Consider the following 19,831-nt stretch of genomic DNA (forward strand, 5'->3'; position numbering starts at 1 on the left):
AAGTGAACTTGTGAGAACATTAGAAACACATCAGCAGTTTGCTCAGAAGAAGCAGTACTTAGGTAGGCTGCATTATGTGCTGTGCTAAAGTTTATGCAGAACTAAGTAATGTTTCACTGGAAAGCTGATTTTTAGATGGTAGCTCTTTGGAATTTCTCAAGGATTTGAATGTTAGGAGTAAGCAATGGGGACACTGGACTAGCAGTGGACTAGATTTTCAAATCTGTGTCCTACACATGCTAAATTTCAGGAAATGTGGTTTGTGCAGATTTGTCATATACATGTGTAGTGCACATATTATATAGAAGACACAGTCATTTTTATCTGTCTACACCTCATGTGTATGTACAGTCACATTTGCAAACACATAAATAAGTAGAATGTTTGAGAAGAATATCCACGTGCCACTGTTAATAAATTACTGGAATTCAATTTTTAAAATTACCAAGTCTTCCTGATAATTTCTTTTTTAAAACTGACATAAATACTAATGTAATGCTAATCTAAATACTACTACTTTTTAGAGTTGAAAAAGTTGTTTAAACAAATACTGGCACTTTATCCTGATATTTTCCAGGCCAAATGTCTGCTTCAGTTTCAGTCTTGTGGAGATATTTAATGCAAAATAGTTAAGCTTTTCCTTAATAAAACAATTTGGCAGTTTCTTAAGGAGAAACACTAGCCTGCACAATTCAAATTTCAGGTTTCTTTGAGCAGTAGTGCTGGGGCTGTAAGTAAAAAGTCTATTGATTTTTGTTTTATATTGCTCTTCCTAAAACTGCCCAGGGCACATGGAAAGGAAAAATGCCAGGCTTGAATACCAAGGTGAAGTGGCAGGGCAGGAGGAACAGACTGGGATATACAGGCTTGGTGAAATGGCAGAAGATGGGTTGTTGATGTAAGGGTCTGGGAGGAGGATGTATAAAGAGACTGATAAGCAAGCAGGAGGCTGAAGGAAAAAAAAGGTGGAGGTTCGAAATACGTGAGCTTGAAAAGTGTCAGCTTAAGGGCAGAAGGATATGCTGAAGACCTAGAGTGTAAAATAGGACTGTTTGAATCAGTAAACTGGGATTAGTGTGAGAAGCCTAAAGACTGGAAACCACCATGAAAATTAGGGACAGAGAAAAGCAGATATAGGAGAACAAGTTTTGGGAAAAATATTGAAATATCTCTACCATGTAGAACACGTTTTCAGAAAAGTGGAAAGTACAGAAAGTACAGATGAAAAATCTATGTTATTTTAATTACCTGCTTGGAAACAATTTCCTAAGTGTCGGTCTTTCCCTCAGTCATTGGATGCATGTGTCTGAAAACTTAGTGAGGACATCGGATGCCTCCTTTGCTTAAGTACAAAGATCTGTATTACGATGTGATGGGAAGAAAACTCCCTAAATTCTGAGTGTTTACACATGTATGTTCACACACACATATGTTCACACATGTACATAATAAAAGAACTGCATAAACATTTTGGAAGGTCAGGTACTCAAAAGTTAGATTATCCCAAAATGGCAGTTCTTTCTGTATCTTAAACATATCCCTCCCTATATTTATTTTCATTTTCATAAATGTACAATGAATGTAGTACAGTCTTTAAACTGATTGGTTGTTATCCCTTGGGGAGGGAATCCTGCTTTTACAGCAAAAATCAGACTGATACTGGAAAATAATCTAAGTCAGAGAGTGAAGTGAAGGATTCTGTTGATTGTAAAACCGATGCAGTATTTGTTGCAGTAACTACATGGTTGTGAGTGAGGCAAGAGAATGTTTAAAGGAGAGGAAAAAAAGTTACTGTCATTGAAGGCAACTGTTGTTCCGTCTGAAGTTGGATTCAATCCTGCATCTTGCCTTGGCATCACATGGAAACTCTGTGATGGTCATTTAAATCAGTTTTCACAAGTGTGCCTAATTTTCTGGATGTCCAAATGAAGTCTTTGAAGTCAGGTTATAGAGGTTCTGAGCTCTCACAGCTGCAAGTGAAGTCAGCAGGCACTGTTTTTATTGAAGTGCTACATAATGTTAAGGGCTCTCAGGAATAAGGTACTGCTTGTTTAAAACTGGCAAGGAAAATTTACCAAAACTTTTCCTTATTCTATCTATATTTGCTATCCATTTATAATACTATCCTTTATTTTCTGGTTAGAATTTCAAAGTGAAGCATTTAGGTGCTCTGAAGAGGATTATCACAGAAACGCCTATGAGAAAATTAGAAAAATATCTTGTTGGAATTATGTTAGAGCAGGGCTCAGTAATTCAAAGCCATAGGTCTGTTCACTGAACTAGAATAAGAGAAAATAAGGGATGCTAGCACTGTGAACACAACCCGTCATTTGCATTGTATAATGCTGGAACTGTGTGAACTGTGGAGCTGTGGAAAAAAAGAAGTGGAACTCTGGCAACAATTATTTTTTCATAAAATTAAAGACTAGATCACAAAGTAAACCAACAACTATGATTCTTTTTAGCAATGTTTGTTCTGACAGTTCCCTAAAATTTGAAAGCTTGGCTTTACACCTTTGATACAATTCTTAAACTAAGTCTATGTGCGTGTATCTGCATATGATATTTGTCTATATTTTATGCCTTTCATTAATGATCAAAGTAAAGTTTTTCTCTCTTAAATCAAGAGCCCTGGGCCAAAATATGGATTGATTTCTAGGGTGTATGTATGTATGACTTTGCCTTTTTTTTTTTTTTTTTTTTTTTTTTTGTGGCAAGCTGCCTGATCTATCAGGATCTTTAAAATTTACATTATTAAATTCATCATGGAAGAAACTATATCCTTGTTTTTTTATGTGAATTTTTTTGATGTGAAAGTATTGCATTAACTTATTGCCCACTAAGTTTCAGCTACATTGCCATAGTTTCAGCTAACTTATTTTTTAAAGTGCTTTCCTCATTCTGTCTGTATTGTGTGTTTCAGTGCTGAGAGCTAACACTTAACATTTCATTTTTTTTACCAGATCTAATTGTTGTAGTAGCCTCAATTATTGTTCTGAGCATAGGATCTAATGGACAGGTGTTTGCTACCTCTGCAATAAGGTATGTTTGTCTAGTGGTTGTAGCTCTTCATAATAATGTAGCAGAGTTATATTATATGTATATCTAATTTCCAATTTCTGATTAGATCTATATGTAATGTTCCTAATATAGGAAAAGTTATTACATGGAAGCCCTGGACAGTGGCAGACTGTGTGTTATTGTGCTTGGTCACTGGTTGGGAAACAACAGTGCAGAAACAAGGCCTATTAAGAGTCGTGCGAATGCTGAAGCCAAGCAGAAAAACATTAAAGGAACATTGTGTCCTATATAAAACATTAAATAGCTCTCTTTCTGAAACAAAAGAAGTATTACAGAACATCAGCTTATTTAAGAAGTAATCCAGACAGCACTTAACTCTGTTTTTTTTTGAGTGCAAGTAATTACTTTGTTTAAAGAGTAATTATGCTTTGGTGGATTTGTTTGTCACAAGTAACTTGTACCATACACGAACGAGAAACATTTGATGTCTACAGTGTTTGCTCAGCTTTCATCAAGTACTGCAAGCTTGTTTCGGGAAATAAAGTGGGTAAATAAAAGAAAGGAATGATAAGCAGAATAGGTGTACTTCCCACTCTTCCCACTTCTAACTTAACTTGCAGCATGTGCTGCATGTTGTGTTACAAGTCTCTGATTTCCAGTGCAGTCTAATCACTGGGAAATGAGAAGGTACAGTGCTAACTAAACTGTCTAGCTGTATAGAAAAACACTGGAGAGAACTACATGTATAAAATATTTTAAGGTAACTATTTCCATAGAACATTAATCTTTACATGATGATAAAGACTCACAGAAGCATCATGAATGTGATTCATCAGCTCATATAGGAGGAGGGCATCTGTGAAAATTCTGAAGATTTTCTTTAATTTAGCTAGAAGTGTTGGAAGGACCTTAATGAAGACAACTGCTCTGTGTTTATATGTGAATCAAGGTGGCTTTGGGCTCCGTGCAGCCTTACCTGGTGTTAAATTATACAGTTTCTGTCCTACCACTCAGAATGCTTTCTGCCAGAGAAACTTAACCCTTGTCTCTGCAGTGTTCTTATTGCCCCATTGAAAAACTGTCTGGGTCAAGCAAGTCTTAATCCCATCAGGTTTCCTCAGGACTGTGATGTGAGTGGCTGTTTCTTAGTTAAGAAGGAATTAATTTCACATTCTTGCCTTTGCTTTTGTTGCTTCTAATGTATAATGTTGTTGTCCTGTTTGGACCTCTCCTAAATTTCAGCAATCCCAGAAAGCATGGGTCATGCATGTCAGGTTGTTTTCTTGTAGAATGAAGTTGCAAGCTCCAGACCCAACAGGTATGACAGGTTGACATTTTGATCCCTGCAGCAACCAGTGAGACTGAAACCTAGTAGCACTGCAGAGTTCACAGCAGAGTCTTGTAGCCTTCTGTCCTTACTGTTTTAAGTTCACCAAATGGATAAAAATTGTTTTCTTTCCAACCATTTTATTTTCCCTTTTCAGAGGAAATGGGTTGTGCATGTTCAGAGGCTGTGTATCTGGAGTTTCTTGTTCACTATCTTGTTTTTTAAATCTTTATTTGTAAAACTCCCTGCCTATAACATGTAAGTCAGCACTGGGCAGTAAAAGAGCCATAACCATCTCAGATACAACAGAAACAGAAAAACCAAGAGCTGCCATTGGGTCAAGGTGTGTCTAGTAATTGTACAGGGGAGCTACATGTGGTGCTCTGACATAAGCAACCAATGAGCTGTAACATGACAGAAGTCTCTTGGTGCTCATGTATTAGGTAGTCTTGTAATTCTTCTTGGACTCATGTTTTAATTAACAGGTTTTAAGTGGATATTTTAATGTTTCCAGTTAATTAAAATTATTATTCTAATGCCATATCAAAGAAATAACGAAACATGATGTTCATGTACTCAGTCACTGATATATGATTTGATAGTCAAGATTATTGTGTGTTTTCCAAAAAAATGACAAGCATTTGATCATTTGACCATCAGCTGTGAAATTTCAGAAAACCTGATTTCTGAATAAAAGAAAAGTTGGGTCTTTCAGAAGACAACACGACTTCCCAGTGACTGAGGATGGCACCATGCTGACTTTTCTGGCTATTGGTGTAACCCAGAAAAATGTAGCCACAGTGAAGAAGACTGAATTTAAAAAGAAAACTGACAAGAACGACAACAAAATTTTAAGGATAGATAAAAAGAGCTAAAAATACTTCTAGTGAAATTTTTTTTGTCCTTTCCTGCTCTTCACTGTTTTCTTTCAGTGATAAAATAGTAAGATGAGTGTAGGAAAACAAAGTCCATTGTTGAAAGGGTGACTAGAATGAAATATTTTAATTGAATAAAATTCTGCTGAGGAACCATATCAATAATTATTTTCTTTAGTTGAAAACATTGGGAGTTTATGATTCAGTTATTGTCCTAAAATCACATAGGACACTATTTTATATTTCTGATTAGATGATTTGTATAACTTACACAAAAAGGATTTCAGTAATACCATGTTTGGTTTGCAATCTGCTTTTGGCAAATACAGAAAAATGTTTGCTCATATTTATGTTATCAAAGCCTGAAGCACTGGTTTTGCTTGGAAGGAAAGCATTTGAGCATCATAATTAGGTAAAATATGGGTCTCCTCTTGGTATGAAAGCATATATTTTAGACTTTCTTTTTGTTGTTTTTTTTCTTTTGGCTAATTGTTGTCCTACTCTATATTTCTGAATATAATGAAATGTGATTTAAACATACCTTGATGCCTTGAATCTAAGATGGAAGTTTAGCCAGGGACAGTGCTATCAGAGTTCTCTAATACGGCAGTATGTTAGTGAGCATAGTCAACTGTGTATAGATAGAGCAGTATTGTTTTCAATCATTAGTTTTTTATTTAATGTCCCATTTTTTCTTACAGGGGGATCCGGTTTCTCCAGATACTTCGCATGCTTCACGTAGATCGACAGGGTGGCACTTGGAGACTATTAGGATCAGTTGTTTTCATACACCGCCAGGTGCTTGATCTTTAAAGATCCCAAATATTTTGTTTAATTTAGTATATTCTTTTCATGGACTTCAAATCATAGCCTGGTTTAAAATAACAGTGTTCCAAGAGAAAAAATACTTTAAAAGTCCATGATGTATTTCTTTCTACTTTTAAAATGGGAAAAATATTTTTTGCTTCAGATCAGAGGCTAACAGGGTATAAGCATCAGTATTCTTTTGGAAATGAACTGTTGTATTTTTTGATGTTATCCTTCAATATAATTAATTAAATGCCATGATGTGGGCTGCATTTCTTTTTGCAAATACTGTTAACTGTCTTCACAGAAGATATGTACCTAGCTTGGTTATTCTGTGGAAAAACAAGTGCTAGAGGAAAAGCCTTAATAGAAAAAGTAAATTATTGAAATCATTCTGTTTTCTCTGCCTGAATAAGGAGTGTTCTATCTATTCTAGGAATAAAAATACTGTGTTATGATAATATGCAAGAAAAATTACTTTTTCAAGGGTGTAGTCACAGAGGTAAACTTGTCTGTAAGAACTCATGTCTGCTAAAGCTTTGAAAGAGTTGTTCTGTATAAAAGTTCATTAAGCAGGAAAAGCTTGAATGTTTTAGTGAAGACTTTCAAAAATTTCTAGCTGAAGGCTTTATTTTGGGGCTTCGTGAACTCTCTTGATGAAAAGCCAACTTAACTTTATGAACATCATAATAGATCTTGCATATCATACCATACTATGGGGGGCAAATACTGTGCTATGAATGTTTACATCTGACTTAGGAGGGTGGTTTTTTAACCTACTCTTTATGAGTGTAGATTTCTTCTCAAGATATTGACAAATAGTTACAGATTTCTACACAGATATTGTTTCATTTGATGTTTTAGAAAACTGTTGTTTTGGGGCAAAGAATGGGAGGTATATATATATATATATATATATATATATAAAATATATATATATATATTTGTATATTTGTAATTAATTTTTTTCCCCCCCAGTACTGTAGGAAATTTTATATCCTGATGGCTGTGCAGTATTGATGCACATAACATTCCAATCTGAAATAAATCTTCTAGAAGTACTCTAGTATAAAGCCTACTTTCATCCTGTACAACAGGATGACTTTTAATGCTCCAAGTCTGTGTGGTCTTCATTTATTATGGTTGCATTGCCTGGATATCTAGCTGGGGCAGAGCTGGTATCCAAATACACTTTCTCAACATTTGCTAACCTTACTGACAGAGGTGTTTGAGAGAATTTTTTCCTGTGGGTGTTCAGAGTTTTAGTCAAGAATCTGGAAATATTATATCCAAAATATAACACTTAAGTCTTAAATGTCACAAACACAAATAAGTTCAATGATTTAATAGTAAAAAATATACCCTTGGAGAAGTGAATTTATGAATAAACACACCTAAAGTTCTGCTAGTCCAAAGAAGTGATTATGATGATATATAAAACTCTACAGATCTGTAGTACTTGTTAAAGCAGATCACCCACTAACACATTAATAAAAAAAAATTTCAAACACACAGTTCTGTATTGACATTGGACAAGTGTAGCTGAAACCCTAGTGTGGTACCAAACGGAAGGGAAAATGGAATCTTTATTCCTGCCCAGCCTCTTAAAGAAATTTTTGTTTGAAAAAAAACAAACCAAACCAAAACAAAAACACCTCAGCTGCTCTTTCTTTATAAGCAGAGTACAAGGACCTCATTTATTTGTTGAGTTTGGTACTCTTTCAGAAAAAGCGGGACCTTAAACTCTTAAACAATGTGAGAAAATAAATTCATGTCTTTGTGACCTGTGAAAATAACAATCACTTGGACCTCTGCGGGCCCAGAAGAGCTTACTAAAGTTGTCACCAATGATTTCCATGTGTTTTGGAATTTTACATATAGCTGTATTCACTTGTTCAGGCCCAGTTTGGCTAGGATGCTCTTCTATTTTCAGCCGATTGAGCTTATACAAGCATTTCTCGCCAAAAGCAACAAAACATGAGTCAATATCACATGTGGTGTTGGAAAGACATGGAAAAATCATGCAGCTTACTGGCATACTGAGTTAGCCAATCCATTTCCAGCTTGTAAGCCTCTCATTTAGTTTTACTTATTCCTCACCTTGCCTTGTGAGGTCTTCTGCTGCTTTGAAGAGGGAGTCACTGATGAGTTCTGGATTTGGGTTTGGTTTTTTTTTTCCTAAATGTTGAATTTTATTTTTTGTGGTCCTTATTGCAACTGAAAATATAAATCTACCTAAGATAAAAAAAAAAAAAAGGATTGACTCATGTCTTTCAATATTCAAATTTACCTTTGTGAATACTTGATTTTTTGATCTTGCTGTTTCTTTTGCATATATGTATCCAAAACTTGCTGCTGAAAACAGGCGTTAGTAATAGGCAGCACTCTTCATTCTTAAGCTCTGATCTATTAAAAAATCATATCAATGTGAAGTTTTAAGGCATGATTTCTGCAAAATTCTTTGTTTTGAGATCATATAGCCATTCATAATATTTGGCATTCATAGACACCACTGTATTCATATTTTTAATTATTTTAAAATCTGCACTCCCTCTTCAATGCAGTATGTCTTAGAGACAAGCAAATAGTCAACTATAAATGAAAACATAAGGAACTTTTCAGAGCAATTAAGTCATATCTACAAGTACACCGTGTATCCTTATCATTAGAGAAAAATATGAGAAAAGAATGGTCCCCAGCATAAAAATCTGAACTACAGAAAACTCAAGTTTTGTTTCCTCTTTCAACTGCCTTGTTTAGTTAACAGGCCAACAAAGAATTAAGGCTTAGATTAAAAGACTTGCCTATGGGCAAAACTGAATGCTATCAAAATTCATTATTTAGGTCACTATTAAATGATTAGAGAAAAACCACCAACTTAGTTTTGTGCCAAGATCACTTAAAAACTTGCCAAACCTAGATTTTAATTAGTGCTATAGCAGGAGGAAGAGTATGTATGGTTCCTGCTGCTGAATGCAGTTACTAGCTACCAGGGCTACATTTTCCCAGAAAGCTCTTATAAGGCAATGAAACGAAAAAATCTGAAGAAAGTCTGGTGACAAAACCTGAACCTTCCTTCATAAATGGTTTAAGAAGTGTAAGTAGAATGTTACAGAAAACTTGTGAAAACCTGGCATACTTTAGAGGAAATGCTTCTTGGGCAGGTTTTAATTATAAATTTATCTTATGGGAATATTTTAATTCCTGTATTGATTTGGATCCAAGGAGAGAAAAATATCTCTGTCAAGAATTTAAGGAAGATGCCAATAAAGATGTAGTACTACAATGTTGCATAATAAAAATGTCTAAATATGTGCAAAGAAAGTAAATGAATATAACGTGTTAACTATTGAAGCACTGTAAACTTTAAGTCATTAAAATAAGCTGTTTTCCCTCATAACTAGGTATTAGATTTTCCTGAGGGGTAGGTGAATATCTCATTTGATTACAATATATCACCATTTCTATAAGCTTTACACATTTTTGCATCTGTGACACTACACATTTTGGCTTGTTTAAATGAGCAAGCACATTTTCCCTGAAGACTGTAACAATCCTGTATCTAAGTTGCATCTGTCCTGATATAACCTTCCTGTCCAAAAATCTGTAGAGAAACTGATGCATTCACAAGCACTGTATCATGGCCTATTATTTTAGTATACTCTCCCTAGATTGCATTTCTAAAGCTGTTTTACTATTTTCAAAATTTATTAATATTTGGTATTTTTAATGGACAGTTAAATGGAATTATTCCTATTCACAAGACATAAAATAGGGGAGATGTCCCACCCTACTTTTAGCTCTCCAAGTAATTTTGTATAAATCATGGCTTCTCCTTAAATTTTATAGTCTGATAGGAATATAAAACAAGTAATTGAACTACTTGTTTTACTGGAAGCAAATTTTGTACCTGAAATATTATTTTTTCTACTGTGATGCAAAGAACCCCCAGATATTTGTAATATTTTATAAGTATAGAATATATATGATGTGAACTTTATGTACTTGTTTGCTTTTTCTTTTAATAGGAACTCATAACAACATTGTACATTGGATTCTTGGGATTAATTTTTTCATCCTATTTTGTTTATCTTGCTGAGAAGGACGCAGTTGATGAGGATGGAAAGACAGGTTTCTCCAGTTATGCTGATGCCCTTTGGTGGGGTGTGGTAAGTTTATGAACAAAATGCATGTGCAAACTTAGTGCACAAGATTTTCTGTTTAAGATGTGATCCTTTTAAAAAACCTGGCATTTCTTTCTTTGCAGAATGTATTTCTGTAGGGAATCTTGATAACTTTTTCAAACATGTATGAGAAGGAATATAATAAGTGCAATTAAACCATTTTGGTTTAAATTTTGGTATTAAATTTTATTGTGAAAACACAATAACAAGTCTTTAGCAAAGGGCATTGAATGTTTACAGACACCAAAAGTCCACATTGAAATCCATGTTTCAAAAAAGAGTATAAATACTCTCCAAAATCTATACCACCTATTTTAAAAACTTCTTAATTATCTTCAAAAGGTGCATAATTTTAAAAGCATATTCTATTTGTGGAAGTTAGGTTAACAACTCTTTATTTCTTTTTTTTTTCTTTTTTTTTTTTTTTTTAATATTTTTGTGTAAACCTCACTCTCTCAGTAATAATGCAGACCTTGACGCAGGTTACAGGTTTCTGTTGCCAGCAGCTGTCAAACCTTCACAGATTCATCTGCTACTTTGGGTATCAATCATCAGTCAGGATCAGTGTAAATCATTGGTGAAATGAAGAAAAATAGCATTGTTGGGATTACGCAAACATTGTGGTAATTATTGTGTGCATGCCCATAATCAGTTGAAAATGGAATAGATAGCTATGAACAGAATAAGAGACCAGATGGTTTCTACACTCCCTTCATATGACTCTTCTCATTACGTTTCTCACAGTGACTCATACTTTCCCTTCTTATTAGCTGTTGCATGAACCATCTCTTCTCTTGTGGTCCCTTTTCCCCACTAGAGAACCTCATATATTTTATGAGTTGGCTGTCTCATTATAATAAACCCAAGGAGATTCATCACATCAGTGTTAGTGACAGAGAAAAATGAGATGACTAGAACAGATGCAGAGCCATCTCCAGAGGGAGAAGGATATATTTCAAGAGTAATTTGAAACACGAGAAACTGGATTTGTTCTTAGATGATAGACTTGAAAGATGACGATATAGTTATTGGGCCATAAACCAATAGCTTATCTGCATCCAAATAAACTGGTAAGTAAGCCTGGGAAGACAGACAAAAAGTTCTTACTAGATATATGTTTCTAATCCTTAGCTTGGATGGTCCATAAGCCTCTACTGCAATGAAGTATACAGAAATACAGATTATATTACATGTACCGTGAATTACCACTTTTCAAGTAGCTCAGTATAGAAATCTCTTAAACATTAAATTCCTGTCATTAGGTTGTCATTTCATTTGTGGTGTATCACTTTGGGCTGTGCAAAACAGTACAAACCAAAATAATGTAGTAGAAAAGAAAAATCTACTAAGTGATCAGATGGGCCTGATTATCTAATGTGCTAGGAAGAAACAAAACCATGGACTAGCCCTTACAACAACCACTTGTTTAAGTCCTCAACAGTCATACGATAATTTTTTCAGAACATAAAACCTCATGGTTATAGACATGAGATAACCTCTAGCTAGTGGAGGAAAGGAGCAAATATCCCAGAAGCACAGATTGTGCTATATTTTAAAAGCAAAATGATTAGAATCTAATTGATTTTATGAAAGACACCCCATGTCTACTTTAAGATAACAAACCAGTACACAAGATCTCTTATTCTGCTATATTTGAGCAGTTCAGCTCAAACACCAGTGTTCAAATGACCAAACAGAGTGGAACACAACTGTTCTTTTGGGTTTTACTAATGGTCTTGCTGAATAGTGTGTGAAGTTCATCTAATTAAAAACTGCTTGTGAGATGTTCAGCAGCATTAGGGGCTCCCATAAAAGTTTGTGCTAGTTTGGCTAAATCTGTGAGAAATATCTCATAGCTTTTTCTAGCACAGTGAAGCTCCATAGAGGTTTGTAGCACCATGTGAATTAGAATGATGCCAGTGAAAGAAAGCATATAGTTTATCGATAAGGGTGTCTTAATTTAATACGTAATCATTAAAAGATGGTGATTCATGTTTGCTCTGCACAATGTCTTTGGTGTTTCCTAAAGTAATTCCTAGGCCTGTAACCACAAAAGGCCAGAAATGCCCAAATTCAGACCTGAGAAGAACCCCTTGTTAAACTGAGGGGAGCAAGGTACAGTGGAAAACAAATAAACAATTTTCAGCAATCAGTTTGAGAACTAGCTATGGTTTTGAGCATCCAGTTCTGTCCTGTGTATTCATGCATGGGTTATTCCTGTATGTAATAAAACCTCCTTGTGAGGCCAGTGTACTTCTTCTACCTTTCCTTCTATTTTTTTTTCTAGCTCTAGTTATCCAGAGCTTGCTTTATGAGTTGCATTGAATGTTTAGATATGGATTACAAAATATTTTTAAATGCTAGGACATACAGCCTTGATTTGAGCAAAGAGTAAAAAAAAAAATGACAGAATAAACAGGTTGTATTTATACAGGCATATATTGTTCATATTTTGGACTTAAGGAATTTAAAAGAAGTTCAGTTACGAAGACCAACAAATGAGCTTAAAATGTGCGTTACTTTACCTTGTTGAGATAGATGACCTAGAATCTGTATTTCAAAATGTATGTATATGCCTTGTGAAGTGTTCAATGGGTTTTGTTGTTGTTTTCTAAAACTTGACTCATTTTGAGCAACAGCAGGATAAAATCAGTTTTGTCTTTCTCTAGCTGTGTGAGACACAGGAAGAACACTGTTTAAATTGTTTAAGCTTTCCAGACTCTAAGCCTCCTCAGCATTAGTGAGTCACGGTGCAGGTGCAGTTCACAGCTGGGAACAGTGACAAAGGACAAAGTGAATCAGTTTCTTTTTTTTTCAAATTTTCAGTAACATAGAAACACAGATGTGGAGTTACTAGGGAGTGAAATTTGATTTCACTTTTGCCTTTCAAAACAGAATCACAGAAAAAAAATCTTGGTAGCAAGTATTTGAATGTCTTATATGTCTGACAAAAACCACAGGGTGTATTAAAGGTAACATTTTGCTTTGAGTAGAAAGTGCAAGCTTGCTGAACTTGATACATATGACCTGAAAGATTTAAATATAAGTAAAAGAGAAAATAAAGAATGAATGAGAGTTGGAATTAAATTCTAACTACGTTTACCCACTCCAGTTAAACGCAAGGTTGTTTCACCTAAGTCTGGCAGGCATACGGATTAAACTGTGAAGACATATCATAGGCTTGTGGTATTTTATATTAAGCTACTTTCAGAACTTATAGCATCTTAGAACACATGCAAAAGTATTTCCAACAGCACTGTCAGTCTGCCAGAATTGTAACCCATATCACAGCAGTTTTTCTGTCCTTCTTGGGTATTTTTTCTTGATGAAAGAAGGGCATGTAGGAGGTTTCTCTTCTGTTGGCCCTTCCACGCTCATCTCTTGCTGTTGATAATGCCTATTGTTTTTGCTGCAAACTGGACTATTCTGTACTATTGAATTTGAGTTAAATAGTCACTCCAGTAAATCAGTGTTAAGTGATAGAGGTACTTGTGATCGATTACTCAGAATTTCCAGTAGTAAATTTCCATGGTAGAGGTAGCAGTTTGAACCCCTTTCTATTGAACATTTTTTTTGAGGAGTGCAGTTCTGACTTTTAAGACTTAAGGATACCTGCCTATCTTAAAGCATGTGAGAAGCTCTGTTGAGTTCTACTAAATTACAGTTCTTCCTTTTTTGAGGTGTACGTGTGTTTCCAGAGCCTGTGTTGGAGCATGTGCATACCAGCTGGAATGTGCCATACCAAATGTGTATTAAGAAAGCAGTGTTGTTTTCCAAAGCCTAGTTATTAAACATTCTCTATGCAAATAACTAAGAACTTTAGGATATACAAACAGAAAAAGATTCTGGTTGTGATTAAGAAAGCAAGAGAATTACATTATTTATAATTCTTCCCACATACTTCAATGCACTAATTAGATTACCAAGAAGGAACCCTCTTAAGGTAGCCAGGGGGAAACATTCTGAGATATGTTCAGGCACCTGCAGGAATCTGCCAGCCAAATCCCTGCTGTGGAGATGGAAAATCATTTTTTCTGTGGTTTCAGCTTTCATGCTGTCTTCCGTAGTAACTCTAAGGCAGCTTAATATTACTGCAGTTTGTTTTTAAGTTCTGAGTGCTGAAAAACTGAATAAACAACAACAAAAAAACCCAACCAAACCCTAAACCAAACCCCACAGAAAACAAGAAGCCTTTCATAAGAAAAAAAAAAAAAAAGATGAAAAGGAAGGAAAAATCCCAGACTTTAAGGGGTCATCTGGGTGCACTAAGGAGCTGAAGTACTATTAAAGAAGCACTGCTATAACTTCCCTCCACTCCTCAATAACACATACCGCATTTCAAAGTTTGCGGGGTCTGGTTTAATTCTGGGGGCTGGAAAACTCATTTGTTTGTACTACTGGTAGCACACAGCAACTGAGTAACTTAATAGGCAAGCCACAGTAAATCTGGACAGACACCTGGCAAGACAGAGCTCTTGCGAGAGCAATTTGCGGTTCAAAATAATAATATTAATTAGAGGATATAGATACTACAGAGTTGACTTCGTCAAGTGAGAAATTAATGATGAATAAATGCAAACCTGATTTTTTTTTTTTAACTTAGAAAAAACTCAGTTTGACAGTAGCTGGTCATTTTTTCCCCTGCAAATCTTCCTTGCAGCTCTTTGTAGAGCTGCTCTTGAAGTACGCTTCCCATGTCTTTTTGCATAATATCTAAGTATTTGTTAGCAACTTTTCCCATAAAAGGCAGTATTTCCACATCCTCTTTTGTAGTCAGCATAAATTTACTATTCTTTCAAGTCTGTTTTGGCTGTATTTCTTCTGCCATTCAAGGCAAAGTGAAAGGAGTGGGACTGGGTGTAGGGCTGGTACTCCCAAATAGAAGTACATTTTTTCTCTTTAAATCTGCCTCCAGTGCTTGGTGTTGATGACAGAAATTCTTCGTTGCATCACCAGAAGCTTTCCACATCTCAGGGGTGCAAGTCATCTTTGTCATACCGTTCTATGGCAGTGTCAGGACTCTGAGTATGCTAAAAAGCTGTTAGTGGCCCTGACCAACCACACCTGGGGCCACCCCCACTGTCCGCATCCCAAGGGCTCTATGGAGTTTCAGTTCTGGGTATTTAATCCCTGCCAGAGATGTACTGGAGGAGACTTGGTCTCCAGCTCAGCCATGGGCTGTTGATCTGGAGCTCAACCTATGGGCTGACTTCCATACTCGACCTCAAACTTACCTCATCACCTTGATATTAGCTAATGATTTAGACTCTTTGTTGGCTGTGGCTGCTGTCTGTGAGTCAATTCCACGGTGAGGCTGGGCACAGAGTGGTTAGGCCCCTGTCTGGCCAGCTGTGGGATTCCCTTTGCTTGCCTTAGGATCCTCTTTTGTTGAGGAGCAGCTGGCCCTTGTTACATTACATACCCTTCTTATGGACCAGCCTTCACCTGGACTCTGATCCCCCCACAGCACCAACCCTTTAGTGACCACTGGGCTCCTAACGAATTGTCTCCTAGCCCAATAGGGCTCATCAGCAACAGCCCAAAACCTCTGTCCCACTCAGGCCCTCCTCATCTTTGCGGCTTTTCAGGGGTGGCCTGTCCCTGCCCAAGCCCTGAGTTACTAATGCAATGTCACTTTCTAGTTCACTGTCCCTATTCTAGCTCTGTGTCCTGGAAAGGGCTGCTGACACCCCCACAGTGATACTGATCACTGACCTAAACATGGCTTGCTGAGGAGGCTGTTATTAAGGCCCTGATGGTGCTAATTGGCCTAATAATCCTGACCAGCCACCCCTGTAGCCTCCACCCATTCCCAGGGGTTCTGTTTAAGCTCAGCATTCTTCTCTAGGAGAGCTGGTCTCTAGTTCAACTGTAGATATACTGGGTTGTGTAGTCCTTTGATCCTGATCTCAGCCTGATGGCTGACTTACTGGCTTTATCTTGGCTCTGTGTCATCACTGTGGACTCACTTGCTGATCATTGGACTTGATCCTAACGCTGACCTGTGGATTAATTTGTTGGCTTCATGTTGGACCTGCCTCATTGCTGTAATATTGCCTTATAATGTGGATTCTTGGTTGGACCTGGCTATTCTTACTACATCTTTTTTGTTTGGGTGCTGTAGGACTGGGTCCTGCCTGGGAGGTCCTGCCTTTCTGGATCTCTCTTGACTTTGAGCTCCTCATCTTTTTAGGGAGTACCTGGCCCTCACTGCACCCTGATAAGCAATGTGCAGATACAGGTAAAGTAATATGATGCATCTTGTGGCTTAAACACAGTTTTGAGTGGTAGAGAACTATATCTGTGGGGCACCTCTTGGTCTACTGGCATATATACTTTAGGAGAGAGTGTCCTGGAATAGTTGTGTGTTTCTTCTCCTGCTATAAAGATTCATCTGGGACTATGTTAGTTCTATCCCTTTCCCTTCCTGCCAGCTGTGTCCTGCTTACCCTTCCACAGCCAGTGTCGCTGCCTGACTGCAGAGTTTGGTAGATGTCTGTGTGTTGGTTGTGTGCAAGTCAGTGCTTCAAAGACTTTCTTCTTAACCCTGTGAAACTACATATTAAAAGCAAAAGTAGAAAAACTGCAAGCCTATGGTTTCAAGCCCACAAGGCCAATCCTTACAGTTTGGGAGGGTGGAAGCAGCCAGCTACAAACTGTGAGAACAGTCATCACAGGTCCAGCCTACTGTTGCATCCAAAACAGTGGCCTGTTGTGACTGCTGGCTGAAGAATGTAAAAATGGGGTAAACCTACAGTGATGTTTAGTGCATTCCTGTAGTTTCTTTATGCACAAATACAAATACTGTTGATCCGTGTGTTACTTCTGATATACCTCTGCTTTCCCTCTCCCCGTTTTTTGAGGGAGAAAAGGTACTACATTAAAGTGAATTGGGTGTTTGTTTCTGGCCTAGGTAACAGTAACAACAATTGGTTATGGAGACAAAGTTCCCCAGACATGGATTGGGAAGACAGTAGCTTCCTGTTTTTCAGTATTTGCTATATCTTTCTTTGCACTGCCAGCGGTAAGTAGAACTTAATTAACTTTTTAAAGTGTCTGTTTGGCTTGGGCTCCTAATTAGGTAGTTTTAAAATGGTGCCTTTCATAGGAAATAGTGGGGATGGGTGTTGCTTCAGAATGTGCACACCCATCTTCAAGCTTATGTTTGTGTGTGTGCACACACGAATGGAACTGCTATATCTTTACTGCAGTCACTGTGGAAAAACGTAGCTTAGGAAGGAGGTAAAAGTAATTTTCATTACTCAAAGAACTGAAGCTATTCTGTGAGGTAGAGAGAGAGACTTTTTGGTTTTTTTTCGATCAGCATGTCAGTGCCGGAGGTGAAGCATCCTTTGTTTCTGTTATTTTGTGAACAATTTGGGGTCCTGTGAGAAGAGGAACACTACCATGAAGCAGAAGTTTAGGAAACTGGCTCTGGTTTTGTATATGGTTCTATTAATATAAAGCATCTTTGGGCTTTTCGGATCTTAAAATAAGTGCATGGGGTGAAAATAAAGATAACATCCAAAAAATTAAGGCAGATAAAATATTTCTTTAGTAACTACCAGTTTTTAAAGAAATGTTGAACTTCTAAAACATATATTTGGCTTCTTTGCTCAGTTTGCCTAGAAAATCAAGCTGTGTTCTGGCTTTAGTTGTGGGATTTTTTTGTTGTAAGGGACTAAAATCAAGGGCAAAGAACAGCTGTAGATCAGTCATGTGATGCTGGCATTTGCTTCTCCTACCGTTGCACAAAGCTGCCCTTGGAACATGACCACCTCTGTGAACACCCATGAAAATGTGACTTGTAGATCACAGCAGTAAACATGTGCTGTTTGTTGAAGTTACATGATGCCAGTATCAATGTGCTCCATTTCAGATGTATTAGTTGCAATAAATAGATTTCTATCACTGTGGACATCTGAAAAATCAGAACTTTTCTTTTTCTAGCAAAGTCTTTTATAAAATGTGTGTTTGTTTCACGTGTGAAGTATTTGATTTAGATATGTGAAGCTACATTGGAGTCTGACTACTAATTTTGCTTATATTTAGGGTATTCTGGGGTCCGGTTTTGCCTTGAAAGTACAGCAGAAGCAACGTCAGAAGCATTTCAACAGACAAATCCCAGCTGCAGCATCTCTTATTCAGGTAAGGCCCCTAACAGCAAAATACTTAAGAGTGTATTGGAGAGGGAGTGTGGGCCAGTAGTCAAAGTACTGAGAACTGCTGTTACTAGACTTTATGATAAATCTATAACTTGTGTTTAATCACTTTGTCTTTTTGATTCAATACAGTCACTAGAGAGAATCAGATAATGGCCTGTTCACCCTCTAATGAGTGAGTGTAGGAGGCTTTATTTGCCTAATATTCACAGGTATAGTGATGCTAACTGGATGCAACAAGTTATTTGGCGAAAAGATTAAAAAAAAGTTATAAACTTTTAATTCTTAACTTGTTTTTATATTCCCTTATGTCCTGTGCCTCTGTCAAATCCTGAGGTGATGAATGTGTATACATATAAACATATGCCTCAGTTTAGAAAAATGTCCCAGCATAACAGTCTATATACGAATATAAAGAATGTTATAGCATGCTGCACACCTGCTAAAGTGTTGAAAACAGCAGAGAAAGGGAAGCAGCAGTCTTATATGATGTTTATGGGGATACACTTTTTGGGGAGCAGGTTTTTTGTGGGTGTGGTGGTGGTTTTTTGTTTGTTTTTACTATGGGTAAGGTTAGACCCAAGCTCCTAGGGAGAACACTGCAAAGAATGTATTTATGATCTCTGTGCTGAGTATGTGTTTCCTGGTGTAAATGACACTCACCACAGTCATATACAGAGTGTATTTTATTAGGCATGGTATTGTGTATAGCACAGTGACTGCAATCAGAACTCTTTGCAGCATATTTACATTGATTTAGCGTTTTGCTGTCAATTTGGTTTGCAGCAAAATCTGACTTACCTGTCCTGCAGGACAACAGTGACTACTTATTCAATGAGATTATTGGTTTGGGGTTTTATTGTAGACTCTGTGGCGGTGCTATGCAGCAGAGAAATCCTGCAGTTCTACAGCCACATGGAAGATCTATGTTACATCACCGGTGCAAAATCCCAAAAAACCACCAGCGCCATCTAGCCCTAGTCTGAGAAAACAGGTAACCGAGAGTTGACAAAGCTCTCTTCTGTTCTTGCTTTTAATTTGATTGGGATAACTTGACAAAATCCTTCTGAAGTGCCCAAAGAATTTGGAGAGCTGAAAGCCATTTGATTGTTTTCCTCATGGCACAGCACGATTAGTTTGATTGTTCCTTAAAATATTCCTGAGGGACAGGAAAACTTAAATTTGCTGTTGTGGCCTGACAGGTACTGATTCTCCATTGTTTTATCTCTTCTGAAGTCTTCTCTGCCTTCTTAAAGGGTAGTATAAGTCAGTGATGACACTTTCTCATTTTGTATTCATTTTGTGTAGTAGTTCATCCAGGAAGAAAGGAGAAAGCTAGTTTAAAAATTTATGTTCACATTCAACATGTGGCTGACAGTACCTACGCTTGTCTTGCTCAAGTATTTCTCTCCATGGTACTTTTATTTGGAGCTGTGTGTAGAAATCTGGGCAAAT

The 19,831-nt window shown here is 36.8% G+C and overlaps 1 protein-coding gene across 1 annotated transcript in view; it reads left to right on the forward strand.

The window, feature by feature from the left end:
* LOC308053212 (potassium voltage-gated channel subfamily KQT member 1-like) overlaps positions 1–19,831 on the forward strand; it is a gene marked incomplete at its 5' end in the record, with an annotated part of 492,142 nt that overhangs the window by 44,628 nt on the left and 427,683 nt on the right. Inside the window, 6 exons of the mRNA XM_080364037.1 lie at positions 2,964–3,042; positions 5,925–6,021; positions 10,059–10,199; positions 17,128–17,238; positions 18,267–18,362; positions 19,242–19,370. Of these exons, the coding sequence (XP_080220163.1) occupies positions 2,964–3,042; positions 5,925–6,021; positions 10,059–10,199; positions 17,128–17,238; positions 18,267–18,362; positions 19,242–19,370 (653 nt within the window). The remainder of the gene's footprint in view (positions 1–2,963; positions 3,043–5,924; positions 6,022–10,058; positions 10,200–17,127; positions 17,239–18,266; positions 18,363–19,241; positions 19,371–19,831) is intronic.

The sequence above is a fragment of the Nesoenas mayeri genome, assembly GCF_963082525.1.
Source record: "Nesoenas mayeri genome assembly, chromosome: 1".
In the NCBI taxonomy this organism is placed as follows: Eukaryota; Metazoa; Chordata; class Aves; order Columbiformes; family Columbidae; genus Nesoenas; species Nesoenas mayeri.